Here is a 15,456-nt window from a genome sequence, read left to right on the forward strand (position 1 = left end):
TCTGTTAGTCATCTAGCTTTTTAATAAAAAAAAAATATATATATATATTTACACACACACACATATATATATATAGAGAGAGAGCGCTCCGCGCAAGGGTTCAAACCAATTTCCTGATCCTCAAAGTCACATACCTAGTGGGATATAATTTTTTAGTCCACTTTTGTACAGTAGACCTCCCTCTTCTTCCCATATGGGACTACCTATTTCCAGTCTCTTATATCTAGGCTGTGTACCATTCTTTTGGGATACAGCATACTGGACCTTTTACTGGTGATGGTCTTCAGACTTTTATAGCTTAGCCTCATTAAACAAAGCCCCTTACACTCGAGGCCAACTTTGGTCACCTCCCATACAACTGTTTGCTGTACTGTTGCTATTTGCCTTGCCCCCAGCTCAGTGCATTTTTGTTTTGCCTTTTAGAAGTTTGCTTCTGAGGCCCTTTACACCGCTTTCCCAGGAGTTAAAACTCATTCGCTAGGATTCATTATTGATTAGTTTTATTCAGACTTTTTTATGCATGTCTGAGGATGAGGAGAGAACATCTCTAACTATATTAACAAGAGGTAGCGAATTTAGAGCAATACAGCTAATAAGGCCTTTTTGACAGACAGTAGGTATTGTCTTAGATTGAAAGGCTGCTGCAAGACATTGCCCAGCAGATTACCAGAGGAAAATAAAGCAGAAGACTTATTAATTAATTAATAAACCCTCAATGGAGAGCTTATATTTACAGCCTAAATGGCCCAAAGTTTTAAGTCAGAAAGAAAGAAAATGTGTTCATATGTAGTCTCTCTCTATAGGTCTTAGGGTAATAATATCTCTTTCAATTTTTTTTTCCCCTTTTCTAGAGCCCTCCTATGAGGCCTGCCCAGTGCTAGCTTCACTCTGAAATTGTCAGATGGAATCATAATTGTATTGTTTCTTGTTATTTCAACTCAAGTTGAAATAACAAGAAATATAATACAATTGCCAAATCATCTTCAAACAGAATTGTACTAATTTATTGTCCTACCAAAATGTATTGAGAGTGTACTTTTTCCCTGGCCAATAGTTGTATTTATTTGTATTACCTCACCTTTTGATCTTGGCAGTCTGTGATAGAGTCAAAAAAAAGGTTTTACAGTTTTAGTTTAATTTGCATTTCCCTTTTGGGCAGGTTTGAGCATCTGTCTATATTATAAAAAGTAAAGTTTAGGGCTTCCCTGGTGGCGCAGTGGTTGGGAGTCCGCCTGCCGATGCAGGGGACACGGGTTCGTGCCCCGGCCTGGGAAGATCCCACGTGCCGCGGAGCTGCTGGGCCCGTGAGCCATGGCCGCTGAGCCTGCGCATCCGGAGCCTGCGCTCCGCAGCGGGAGAGGCCACAGCGGTGAGAGGCCCGCGTACCGCAAAAAAAAAAAAAAAAAAAAGTAAAGTTTATTTGAATACCCTTGGTAATTTCAGAATAAGTCAAATAAAATCTTTCAACTGAAGGTTATACTGTATTTACCTGATTTCTTTATTTCAAGTTTTCTTAATATTCATATATGTACTTTTGCTCACCTAGCATACTGCAGATTGAGGAAAACTTTAATGTGTCATGTTATCAAATCATTGTTTGGGAAACCATTTTAGTTTATTATTATGGAAAATATAAACTATACATAAAAGAAGAGAGAATAATATAATGAGCTGCCATGTCTAATCATGCATCTTCAGCTTTATAGAATTTCATCTGTAAATACTTCTCTGTGTATTTATTTCTAAAATTAGATTTTAAAAAAGCATAATAACAGTACCATTATCATAACCAAGAAAATTATCAATAAGTTTTCAATGTTATTAAATATCTACTTAGTGTTCAAGTTTCCCTGATTATCTCATGAACATTTTTTATATTTTGTTTGAATCAGTATCCAAACAAGATTCTTACGTTGCAGTTGGTTCATATGACTCTTAAATCTGTTTAAAAATTTCTGATTTTCCTTCTCTTTCTTCTTTTCCTCGAAAATAATTATTATTATTTTTTACAAAAACAGCTTGTCTTGTAGAATTGTATTATGTCCTAGATTTTGCTGATACACCCCTAAGAAGATCATTTACCACAGTCTTCTTAATTTCTAGTAAAGTGATAATTAGATCTGGAGGTGTGGTCTGATTCAGTTTCATTTTTTTTTAGCAACAATACTTTATAGACAGTGTTGTGTTTCTCCATCTGGAGGCATATAATGTCTGGTTGTTTCTCTTTTTGTAATGGACAGTTGATGTTCAATGCCTAGAGTCATCTTACCTTTAAAGTTGTAAAACTTAGCAGGTGACAGTATTCTAATTTTGAAAAAGATTAGAATGTAGATATTCTAATGTGAAAGTATAGATCCTTACTGTTATTCAGATTATTCCTTGTTAGAGACTGTTTTTCTGTCATTCCTTCTTTATTTATTAGCTGGAATACTTTTCTAAAGAGGAACTTTACTCTTCAGCAATTGGAAAGGCAGAATGAATTCTTGATTCTTTCTGTGTTAACAGATTCATTTAGTTTTTAATCTCCATTTGCAGACAAATCCACGCAGCCCTATTTTAATTTGTTTAATGGTTGCTTTCAAACTATTTCTCAGATTTCTAATAGAGATAATTATCTTCAGCTCCAGTATCTGAATCATTTGTTAAGGAAGCAGTTTCTCTGTGCATAGTAAGTAAACTCTTTAAGTAAGCAGTTCTGTAAGTGATGCATTCCTGGATCTAGTCCTGTATTATCAGAAGCCCATGAAAGAGCAACCCCTTCTTTAGAAAGGGGAGACACTCAAATGTCTCTACTTTTATTGTGCTGAAAGAACCAATGGAAGGCTGTCAGCTGTAATAGTGTTCTCCTGGTTAGTTGGTTGCTAATCTGTTGTCTTGCCATTTAATGCAAATTGCTTGGAATTTCTGACCTACCCCTTCCTCAAAAGAGGTTAGGGAAGGAGGATACTCAAAAACTTAAAAAAATAAAGGGGGGTGGTGGTGGTGAGATTTAAGGAAAAGTTCTGTGTACCAAGGATAAATCAAGATACAGTTATCTGGGATGGAGGTCCCTCTTCTCTATAAATGTTATTTTAAAATCTAACTAGTCCTATTCTGAATTACCTATATCTGTGCTTTAGTGGACACTTTGCTTAGTTTCTTAATTGACATTACTTTAGGAAATGTTTCAGTCTTAGCACAGTAATGAAAAAGTCATAATAAATAAATATTAGACCTTGGTCAGAATAAAGCCACACATTCCATTATCCACAGGGCTGTATAGGTCAGAAAACCTGGTCCTTGTGCTCAAGGCATCTAATGCAATGTCTTACCAGCAAAATTACTGGGGCTGTAACAGCAGGTGCACATGATGTATTAGTAACATGAAGGAAGACAGCAATAGCTTCATAGAGGAAGAGACTTGAGGACTGATTCTGGAAGTGATAGTATCAAGCCCATTGAGTGGGTGGTGACATTTTAGAAAGGCTGCAGAGTTAGAAATGTTGGAGGTGTGGGGAGCATCTGCAGGATAAAACAGGATGACCTGAGGATTAAGAGCATGAGCTCTGGACTCAAACTGCTTAATCCTAGTTAGTGCGTGGTAGTAATGATTTTTAAAAAAAGTTATGACCATGATTAACATTTATTGATCACTTACTAACAGATTAAGCATAAGCACTCTGCTAAGCTCTTAACATATATACTTCATTTAACCTTCACAAAAACCCTTAGGGCCCATTGTACTCATGAAGAAATTGATCCTTGGATCAGTAAATCACTCAAGACTACATAAGGATGGGATCAGGATTAGAACCCATAGCAGTTTGACTTCACAGCCAACACTCTCAATCACTAAGCTATACTCCTCTCCCTGGAATTAAAATGGAACAAAAGTAAAGTAAATGTTGAATAAAAAATCATGAGGAAAGAAGCATTCAGATTTGTAAAGATTTAACCCTATGGAAATGACTAAGAATAGGCAAAGACAACACCCCCATGTTATGCTTGAGTACTTAGATAAAGAGACATTGAGGAAGGATTTCAAATAAAGGTAAATAGACGAATTTTACCACATTTGGGACAATAGTAGGCCCTAAGAATTACAGGCATTGTTGAATTTGAACAGATGACTTTTAAGCATATGTAGATAGACTTTCCATATACTTGAAGAATGGTATAGTAGTTCAGTGTCTTTGGATCTGTGGACTACTACTGTGTGATGTAAAATATCTTAGGTTTAAGGAAAACAGGGGATGCTTCTTGGAATTGGTAGATCATTTTGACTGGAGTAGATCTTAATGTCATAAAATTTAATGTTTTATGAAGGTGTTGACACTGATTTCTTATACTGCTGAGAGAATATCATACATTTTGTAGAGTGCTACTTTAATTTCCAAATCTTTCCAACTCATTTGCATTGGATATTAAAACTAAGTTTTCACTTTTGTTTAAGGTGGGAGACAAATTAACTGATGATTTTCTTCTCTTACAGGCGGAGGTTTGATCTACAGAATCCATCCCGAATGGATCGTAATGTTGAAATGTTTATGAACATTGAAAAAACATTGGTGCAGGTAACTCAAAGTTAGATTATTAAATTTTTTTTCCTTTAGTGTACTTTCAGTTCTAAGATTGGCTTTATTAGATTGCCAAAAGATCAAAGGAAGGAAAGTTTTCTGAAATCTATTGTTATATTATTTTTGTGGGTTTTGGGGGATTAGAGCTACAAAGAATGACTAAAATTTGTCATTTATAGAATATTTTTTCTTAAACTTTTGGTAAAATAATCTATGATATTTTTCTTTATTAATTTCACCTAATCCATTATTTGAATCTTTCATATTTAATATAAGTATTCTCTCATCCTGCTAGTCCCTTGTGTATACAGTCATTTTCTTTGTTTTGTTTTGGATTTGTTTCATGGTTGTACCATAAATATAAATCTTATTTCCCCAACTAGATTATAACCTGGAGAAGAGAACACTTAATTTTCTTCTTTTCTTTCTTAGTGTTTTTATCGATAGGTAATTTTTATTGATCACTGAATAACCTTCCTGGCGAGAGGCAGCTGGCAATTCTGCTAGGTATTATCATTAACTTAATGCCTGAAACTTGTCTCACAGACTATTAACTTGGAGAAATAACTGAGTGGTTTTTGTTTTTTGGTTGATTTTTGATGATAGTTTGGGGAGTTAATATGCATGTTTTAATCATTGCTATTTATAAGATTAGAAATGGGGGAAAAGAGCTATAATCCACAGTTTTGATATTTTAAGTAACTTAGATGATGAGCCAAAATGGGCATCCCTCCCCATGTATTCTCCCCCAACCTCCACCTCCCAGGTTAGGTGAAAATGCTACATTAGACTTAGACTGTTAAGGTAAGTTCAGGTAAATTGACTACGGGGATTAATTTATCAGTATGGTACCTTAATGAAAAAGATAATGAATTTCTCCAGGTCACGAGTCTCAGCAGTGTTTTTTGCAGGTGTACCTAGCTGCAGAGAAGGGATCTGGGAATGGCATTAAGTGGCCTGCTGAACACCTAGGTTTTATATTGAAATAAGACTTTTACATTCTCTACCAAAGTACGTCTTCCTATTTTAAGCAGTATGGCTTTGAGTGCCAACTTTTGCCATTAGGGTAAATGCATAAATAATGTGACATTATTTCAAAACCAAAAGAATTTCAAAATCTGTTCTTTTATCCTCAGAGCAATTGTCTGACCAGACCCAACATCTACCTCATTCCAGACATTGATCTGAAGTTGGCTAACAAATTGAAAGATATAATCAAACGACATCAGGTAATATACATGATCACTTCAGAAGTGTTGTGTAGTATAAAATTCTTGTGAATCTCAGCTATAATACCTTTTGATATCTGTATATATATGCATTAAGTGAAAGTTTTCTCTCTTTTGGTTCTTACAGTACCAAGTTTTCTTTTCTCTCCACTCACCTCCAGTTCTTAGCCTAGAATAGCATTTTCCCCCTAGCATTATTGAGATATAATTGACACATAACACTGTGTAAATTTAAGGTGTAGAGTGTGATGATTTGATACATGTGTGTATCCTAGAGTAGCATTTAATAAAGTCGTTGGTATGGATTCATCATAGTCTTACTATGAAATATGTTTATGTGGAGTTAAAGAGACCAGCATACTGTGCATCACCGTAATTATAAAGTCAAACAGAGTGAGAGCTGGTGACACAGTTCTTGGTAGGAGGAGATCAAATATTACCTCAAGTAAACCTGCCTCCCCCCATTATATGTATTGTATTTATATTTGTAGCTTTGAAAAACTGACTGGAAAATTCTGTTTTCCCCATAAGCTTACCTTGTCTTGGTTTACATGTACCAGTGCTATATTCTGTCATCTTCACCTCCTTTCTCTAACTTCATTTTAGGCAAAGACCTTGCATATTTATGCATGTGTAGGTCTGTGACTACATATGTGGCTAAACTGTAAGCAAACTTTTGTCATGGTAAAGTAGCTGAGGATACTCAGAAGATAGTTTTTTGAAATATCATTTGAATGACAGTTTTACCAATTCTTAGAATTAGTTGAGAAGCCTCATGAAATATCTTTTTTCTGTTGCAAGAGAAATTGCTGGTTGAATTATGTTTTAGCATTTAGTAAAATATCTTCCAAGTTCTCAAAGCAAATATTTCTAATATTGGGTTGGCCAATAAGTTCATTCGGGTTTTTGGTAAGATGGTACGGAAAAACCCGAACTAACTTTTTGGCCAACCCAGTACTTTTTAAAATTGGAGATTTAGTACAGTCTTTTTTCTATGTATAACATCTGTACCAAAGAGAAGGGTAATAGGATTGTGCCTTCAGTTCAAGCAGTCTGAAGTCCATTTCCTTTTTTTTTTTTTTTTACTAGCATATGACTTTGAACAAATCACTTAACCTTTTCTCTTTTAGACTATCTCTTTATTGGAGTGACTGTCAAGTATAGCTTAATTACAGGTGGAATGTTAGAGGGCATAAGTGGAACAAGTTAACAGGCTGGTTGTTGATTTCAAGCTGAAATTATATACTGTTATTGCTACCAAATCATCCTGAGAAAAGTTTATGTATTTTCCTACAATTTATACTGAACGTTTATCGCTGTCATATTTCTTATTTTCTAGGGATAACCTCCAGTGAGGTATAAAGATCTTCCCGGTTTCATAGAATGTTAGGGAAGAGATCCTAAAAGCTAATAATAATACCATTATTGAATACTGATGATCAGGCGTTTGCTCAAGCATTTAAAATGCATTAATAACTCCATTGATTGAGCACTTACAGTCTGCCTGTCACTGTTGTTAGCTCATTGTGTCTATTAACTTAGTCCTAACAAAATTCTTGTGAAATAGGTTTTATTGTTACCACTCTATTTCACAGAAGACACTGAAGCACAAAAAAATTAGATACTTGCCCATGTCATGTTAAGTAGTATATGGTGGAGCTAAGGTGCAAACCCAGGCCTGTCTGATGGACTCCAGAGGCCAAAGTCCTCAACAGTGTGCTCTTCTGACTGTTGCCTCGCACATTAGATGTTGACATCCCCTTTTCAGCCACTCCTCTGGCTGTTAAAATTGTGCTCAAACACTTCTAGTGATTAAGAATTCCTTGCCTTATTTGGTAGCTACTTCATTTTTATTTATTTATTTATTTTCTTAATCTTTAGATAGCCCTAAATATAAGAAGCTCAGAGTTTTCTTGCAGCTGAAAATAGCCTGATTATGTTTTTCTAATTGTAGTATTTAGTAAATATTCATTGTCAAAGACAGAAATTAGGTAATATGTTAATGTGCTACTTAACACCTGATTTTAAGACTTCTCATCATTCTTATGGTCTCTAGAATGAGCACTTTTGTGTCTGAATGACTTCCAAGTCATGTTCTAGACTGTATGTAGTATTATAGCTGTGGCCTAGCTAGAACTTGACTTTAGCATTCTAACATTGACTTAAAACAACAGACACATACATGCTAGAGTGAAGTCAGATGTCCATCCTGTATGTATGTAGCCCTAGGTTATGTCTCATGGCCATAAACTTGCATTGATTTACTTCAAGTAATATTGATAATTTGTGATGACTTTGGAGTAACTTTCAGAATTAGTTGGAGGTATTCAAATTACTGATAAGGTTAGCCAGAGAGAGAGAGAGAGAGAGAGAGATACAAAGAGAATTAGCTGGGGACTTCCCTGGCGGTCCAGTGGTTGAGACTTTGCCTTCTGTGCAGGGGGTATGGGTTCGATGCCTGGTTCTGGGAGCTAAGATCCCACATGCCTCGCGGCCAAAAAACCAAAACATAAAAAGCAGAAGCAATATTGTAAAAAATTCAATAAAGATTAAAAAAAATGGTCCACATCAAAAGAAGTCTTTAAAAAAAACAACAAAGAAAATTAGCAAAGAGTTATTTGTATTATTTTCCTATTCAATGATGTAAACTGTGTCTATGGATAATTTATTTTTGTTTTTTCTTGTTAATCACCATCCCTTTCCTTGACTAAAAATAATGAAAATATTATAGTTTTAAAATACTCTCAAAAAAATATAAAAAGTAGAATAATGCCTTTATAATTCATAGGCAGTTTGCATCTGGTGAGACGTCTCATAGTTTGTTTGCCATATGTTTTATTTTTACATCTTCATTTGCTTTCCAGGGGACATTTACTGATGAGAAGTCAAAAGCTTCCCACCACATATATCCATACCCTTCCTCACAAGAGGATGGTAAGTTAGTTTTTGGTTATGAACTGATAAACTGATACTTCACTAGATTTTAAATTGTATTAGCAGAGGTTTAAATAATATAACCAGCTTTAAAAAAATAAGAGACTTTCAAATATTAAATAAATATCATAGATGATTTAAATTTATAGTTTTGTTTTTGCTGCATTAGGCTTAGCAAACTAATTCTGTGATGTCCAGTTTTCTGATCATTAGACTTATTTCTTTGTTGGTAATCATTATCTGGGTGTTAAGTCTAGGCAAGCCTTATACATTATATGTTAACTATGTTTATGTTCGCTATATCTCTTGTGTTCTGAAAATTAAGAGAAATTGCAAGACAGAAGAACATCTCTTGGGAAGATTGGCTTACTGACTGTCTAAACAGGGCACCTCAGCAATATTTTTTAAATTAATTAATTAATATTATTTATTTTTTATTGGTCTCAGGCAACCAGCTCTTGGTTTCATTGAATTTCTCTAATGCTTTGCTCTTTTCTATTTGATTGCCACTCTGATCTTTTATTTCCTTTCTGCTGCCTACTTTGGATTGAATTGTTGTTCTTTTTTTTTTTAATTAATTAATTTATTTTTGGCTGTGTTGGGTCTTCGTTGCTGTGCGTGGGCTTTCTCTAGTTGCGGGGAGGGGGAGCTACTCTTCGTTGAGGTGTGTGGGCTTCTCATTGCGGTGGCTACTCTTGTTGCGGAGCACAGGCTCTAGGTGCGTGGGCTTCAGTAGTTGTGGCTTGTGGACTCTAGAGCACAGGCTCAGCAGTTGTGGTGCATGGGCTTAGTTGCTCTGTGGCATGTGGGATCTTCCCAGACCAGGGCTCAAGCCCATGTCTGCTGCATTGGCAGGCGGATTTTTTTTTTTTTTTTTTTGCGGTACGCGGGCCTCTCGCTGTTGTCGCCTCTCCCGTTGCGGGGCACAGGCTCAGCGGCCATGGCTCATGGGCCCCAGCCACTCCGTGGCATGTGGGATCTTCCCGGACTGGGGCACGAACCCACATCCCCTGCATCGGCAGGCGGACTCTCAACCACTGCACCACCAGGGAAGCCCGGCAGGCGGATTCTTAACCACTGCGCCACTAGGAAAGCCTTCAGCAATATTTTAGTTTGGTGAATTTATAATGGTTCAGATTCTGATCTTCAGCTGTGCTATCATAAAAGTTGATTTTGTCATTGGCCAGAGTTCATTAGATCTATGGAAACTGATTTGTGCTAACCATTCTTTCAAGGGTTGGAAAGTTGGGAAACAAACTGTGAATTAACTAACAAGGTTAATTAATTTAGATTGAGAAATAGATCTCTTATAGGGATCAAGTCTTCTTGTAAACACAACATATCCATGTAGGACACCTATATAAGAACCCAAATTATATCAGATTTGAATGGCTAATTACCCGATGCTGAGTGTTTTTTCCTGACTAGTGCAGTTTTGCTAGAAGTCAGTAACAAAAAGATTACGAGATAATCCCTGATGCTTGAAAATTAAGAAATATATTGCCATATAATCCTTGGGTCAAAGAAGAAATTACAATGGAAATAGAATATCTTTGGAGCTGAATAATTATGAAGTGAATAATAAAGTGTGGGAACATTAAATTTTGTAGGATGCAGCTGAAGCTGTGCCCAGAGGGAAATTTGTATCTTTAAATGCATATATTAGGAAAAAAGAAAGACTGAAAAATCAATGGTCCATAAGAAATTTATCTCAATAAATTAGAAAACAGCAGCAAGTTAAACCTAAAGGAAGAAGGAAATAAATAGTAAAGGTAAGTGCAAAACTTTATGAAGTAGAAAATATACAATAACAAGGTGACCAGCAATCTCAGAAATGGTTCTTAGAAAATACTAATAAGGCTGTTAAAGTCGTGCTGCAAATAAACGAGAAAAAGAGAAAGAATAATGTCAAGAATGGAAGGGGGACATCACTACAGATCCAACAGATATTACAAACAGTTGTAAGAGGTTAGGTTGGTTGGTTGGTTGCTTGCTTGCTTGTTTGTGTGTTTGGTGTCAAATCTAAGGAACTATTGCATAATCCAGTGTCATGAAGTTTTATAACTGTCTTTTCTTCTAAGAGTTTTATAGTATTATCTGTGACATTTAAGTCTTTTCATCATCAGTTTTGATGCTGAAAGCTTGATTTTATTTGTAACAGTCATACTTTTAGCTCTATGATTATGATGCTTTTATAAAATGTGAAACTTCACTCTGCCTTCAGTGTTTAATTGGTGGTTTCTCAGATTTTATCCTGTTAGGTAATAGCAATTGGTATCCACTAGATGGAGGTGGTGAATAGCTGTCTATGATAGCCTTCTGTTTCTGGCTGACTCTTTTTCACTAATAAGGCTGGTATAAAACATGTAGGTTGTGAACTTTTTGAAAAAAAATTGCCTTTTAAAAAAAGATGTGAACTGTAATTGTTACATCTAGATACTTAATGATTCCTTATTCATGCTGGTTTTGTTTTTCTCCTTTGTTTAGTACAGCCTTGATTACTATATACTAATGCTTGCTTGGTATTGCTATCAGTAGTAGAGTAATTATTAGGAGATAGCATTTAAATTTTAATTTTAATATATTGGAAGTTATTTTTTAATGTAAAATGTGATTTTTCACACTATAGGATTTACCTTAGAATAACTGGCTGTCAAGTAAATGTTGACTCTCAGCGAAGCTCTGTGTTGGGCTCTGTACAGGTACTGTTTTAGATAAGTGTGCAGATGATAACAATACCAGCCACAACACATTAGAAACCATGTTGTAAAACCCTCGCAAATGCGGTATACCTTTTATGAAGATTAGTTAAGTTTAAAATAAAAGATGACATTTAAGATATTAGTAATATTTTGAGTATGGCATGCTAGAAGGGGGTACAAGTTAAGCAAAAGCATAGAGGCAATAAATTGTGAAATTTGAGGAAAAGCAAATGGCAAAGTTTGGCTGTGTGTCTTAGATAGTGGGAAATAAGTGGGTAGGTGAGAGGACCTGTGTCTGGTTTAAAGAGGCTTGTTTTTATTTTGTGGATGAGGGAGAGGGTAGACAAATTTTGATGATTTTGGTCAAGAGAAGCGTGCAACTGTGGCTGTAGTAGGAAAATTTTCCTGGGAGCTGATTTCTGGGATATCAGATACAAGGAGACTGGTTAGAAAACAGGACCCATTGGGAAGCTCTGAATTAAATTGCTGAGTGAGTGGGTATGTTAATCATTGGATGGGATAAATTCATATATCAGGAGAGCAAAGGAGATAGGTGGCAAACCAGGATGGTCCGTATCTTAACAGTCAAGGGAAAATAAGGAAAGGAAAGCATTTCCAAACAAATGAGGTGGGCAATGGAATTTTTCTACAAAGAAATCAAAGTGAAGCCTAAGACAGGGCATTTGGTCAGTCAGGAAATAATTTGGGAATGAAATTTCAGTAACTTGGAAATGAGAGCAATTTGTAGAGTTGGTGGAATATCGCTGGTTTCCCAGGATTTATGGCAGGGAAAAGAAAGTGGAGGATGGCACCCACCAGACGGTTTGGGTTTTGTCTTTCAGTGGTGGCTTTACAGTGTATTTCTGGGCAGAGCAAAAGTAAATTGAAGCACATAGTGGAGTTGAGACCTGGTAGGGATAAAGGGCTTGGTTTAAGAACATAGGTTGAATTACTGGTTTTAGCAGAAGGAATATGTAGTTCCTCAGAGAAGAAAATAAATGAAGAGAATTCTTAAAAATTGACATACTGTTTAGAAGAGGAAAACAGACTAAATCTTGTTCAAAATAAATTATTTAGATGGACAGATAAGTCCCTTCTGTTTTCTTATCTGTTCTTAATTCTTTTTTCTTTTTGTTCATCTGACTTGATAATTTTAAGTGGCCAGGTTTTTAAAATTTTTTATTTTATATTGGAGTATAGGTGATTAACAATGTTGTGCTAGTTTCAGGTATACAGAAAAGTGATTAAATTATACATATACATGTATCTGCAAATGACCAGTGTTTGAGTTTGCTGTTTATTTCTTCTGATTGGCCAGGTCTGATGTTGAACCCCTCTAGAGAATTTTTCAGTTTTGTTATTATATTCTTCAACTCCAGAATTTGTTTGGTTCTTTTGTTTGTTTGTTTGTTTTTGTTTTTTTGTACGCGGGCCTCTCACTGTTGTGGCCTCTCCCATTGCGGAGCACAGGCTCCGGACGCGCAGGCTCAGCAGCCATGGCTCACGGGCCCAGCCGCTCCGCGGCAAGCGGGATCTTCCCGGACCAGGGCACGAACCCGTGTCCCCTGCATCGGCAGGCGGACTCTCAACCACTGCGCCACCAGGGAAGCCCCCGTTTGGTTCTTTTTTATAGTTTCAGTCTCTTTGTTGATGTTCTTAATATTGTTCATATATTGTTTTCCTAATTTTGTTTAGGTGTTTAACTGTGTTCTCTTGTAGTACCTTGAGCCTCTTTAAAACGGTTATTTTGAATTTGTCAGGTAATCCATAGATCTTTGTTTTTTTAGGGTTGGCTTTTGAGATTCATTTTATTCCTTTGATTGGGCCATTTTCCCTTTCTCTTTCTGTGTCTTGTTATTTTCTGCTGTGTTTATTTATTTATTTGTTTGTTGGCTGCATTGGGTCTTCGTTGCGGTGCATGGGCTTCTCGTTGTGGTGGCTCCTCTTGTTGCGGAGCACGGCTCTAGGTGCACGAGCTTCAGTGTTTGTGGCACGCGGGCTCAGTAGTTGTGGCTCGTGGGCTCTAGAGTGCAGCCTCAATAGTTGTAGCACACGGGCTTAGCTGCTCCATGGCATGTGGGATCTTCCCAGACCAGGGCTTGAACCCGTGTTCCCTGCATTGGCAGGCGGATTCTTAAGCACTGCACCACCACGGAAGTCCCTTCTGCTCTGTTTGTTTTATGCGTTTGAAAAAACAGCCACACCTCCCAGTCTTTATGGTCTGGCTTTGTACAGGGGAAGACCTTCACCAGTCAGCTCAGCTTGAGATCCTGGCATCCCTCACAGTTTCTGGGCTTGAGTATGTAATTTCTCAGTTGAAGAGGTTTGCTGGTTCCTCTTTCAGGAATTTATAATCTCTTTCTCTCTCTAGTGTCTGTCTGCTGTCCCACAAGTTTGCTGTTGCTGCAACAAGCCACTGAGTGAACCCTCTTTGATCTCTGGGGTGCCCAGGCTTCCAGAGTATGCTGGTTCCCCATCAGCACTCTGAGTTAGTTAAGACAGAAACCTGTCCCTTGGGCAGCCCACCTAAAAGCCAGAACATTGGATGTTTATTCCCTCCAATTTTTCCCTGCCAAGGAAGAAGTTGGGTTCCGTGTGCTTTCTCCTCATCACAGCAAGCTGAGCCAGCCATCTGTGGCACTGTGTTTCTCTGGTGCTACAGTAAACCTCTGAGCTCTTTTTTCTTCTCTGTGACCACCACACATCCAAAATATGCCAATTCCATTAGTGTTCCAAGTCAGGTGAGACAAACTAGTCCCTTGGCAGCCCCCTGAAAAGTAGGAACGTTGAACACACATCCGCTCTTCTTTTCAGCCCAAGGGAGAAGCTGAGAGCTGAGCTTTTCCTCCTGATCCTGCTGAGCTCTGCTGGCTTGGGGGAATTGTAATTGTGGTTGATATGAAATGACTTTTCTTACTGTTTCAATGCAGCTGTTCTCGACTTTGAGCTTCCCTGGGGTAGTGCGACTTCTTAATTGGTTTCCGGGCTTTTTGGATGGTATATTGTTAAGTCGTCTCTGGTGGAACAAAGTCTGAGCCTTCCTGTCTGTCACTTTGCTGACATCACTTCCTGTGTGTTATTGCCTTTTATGGTCAAATAACATTCCATTGTATGAATATACTACCTTTTGTTTAGCCAATGGAAAGTTGATGGACATTTATTTATAATAATAATGACATTATGTTTATTTATGTCCAAGTTATTGTGTGGACTTATGTTTCCAATTCTCTTGTTTATACCTAGACAATGAATTGCTGAGTCATACTGGCAACTCTATGTTAAACATTTTGAGATACTGCCAACCTGTTTCCCAAAGTGGTTGTACCATTTTACAGTCCCATCAGCATTGTATGAAGATACCAATTTTGCTACATCCTCATCAACACTTTCTATTTCCTGGTTTTTAATATTAGCCTTTCTAGTGAGTGTCAGACAGTATCTCTTTGTGATTTTGATTTGCATTTCTCTAATTGTTAATGAATTCCAAGTATCTTTGCATGTGCTTTTTGGGCATTTGTATATCTTCTTCGGAGAAATGTCTATTCAGGTACTTTGCCTATTTTTTGTTGGATTATTTGTCTTTTTATTGTTAGTTGCAAGAGCTGTTTATATATTCTGAGTTTGGACTAAATTTTACTTGTAAAATTAAGGTTTTTTAAACTGATTCTGTGTAACTTATTGTCATCTCCGGGAATAGTGTGAATTCACATCTCTAACTTTTAGTTATTTCTGCTACTGGGAAAATTTTCAAACAGTCAGTGTCACAATCTTTATGAAAGTCAGCTGTAGAAAGGATAGATATCCTTCTTTCTTTACCTCCTAAAGCTGCACAACCTTTGAGATAGATTTCGTATTCTATGTAAAAGACAGCTCTTACTAGAGAGTCTCAGTATATTTTATTTATACAGAGCAAGTTCTGAAAGGCCCACTGGCCTTTTCACTTTTTCCTTGGCCATCTTGGGATATCAGGTTAAGGAACGGGGCCTGATTTCTTTCAAGATAGTAAGTCGAGCAGTTGGATACTTAAAAAAGTGC

At 36.8% G+C, this 15,456-nt stretch overlaps 1 protein-coding gene across 1 annotated transcript in view; it reads left to right on the forward strand.

The window, feature by feature from the left end:
• Positions 1 to 15,456, forward strand: part of SMARCC1 (SWI/SNF related BAF chromatin remodeling complex subunit C1) — a gene marked incomplete at both ends in the record, with an annotated part of 177,644 nt that overhangs the window by 33,257 nt on the left and 128,931 nt on the right. The window contains 3 exons of the mRNA XM_079712293.1: positions 4,472 to 4,553; positions 5,693 to 5,785; positions 8,650 to 8,719. Of these exons, the coding sequence (XP_079568419.1) occupies positions 4,472 to 4,553; positions 5,693 to 5,785; positions 8,650 to 8,719 (245 nt within the window). The remainder of the gene's footprint in view (positions 1 to 4,471; positions 4,554 to 5,692; positions 5,786 to 8,649; positions 8,720 to 15,456) is intronic.

This window comes from Hyperoodon ampullatus (assembly GCF_949752795.1).
Source record: "Hyperoodon ampullatus genome assembly, chromosome: 10".
Taxonomy (NCBI): Eukaryota; Metazoa; Chordata; class Mammalia; order Artiodactyla; family Ziphiidae; genus Hyperoodon; species Hyperoodon ampullatus.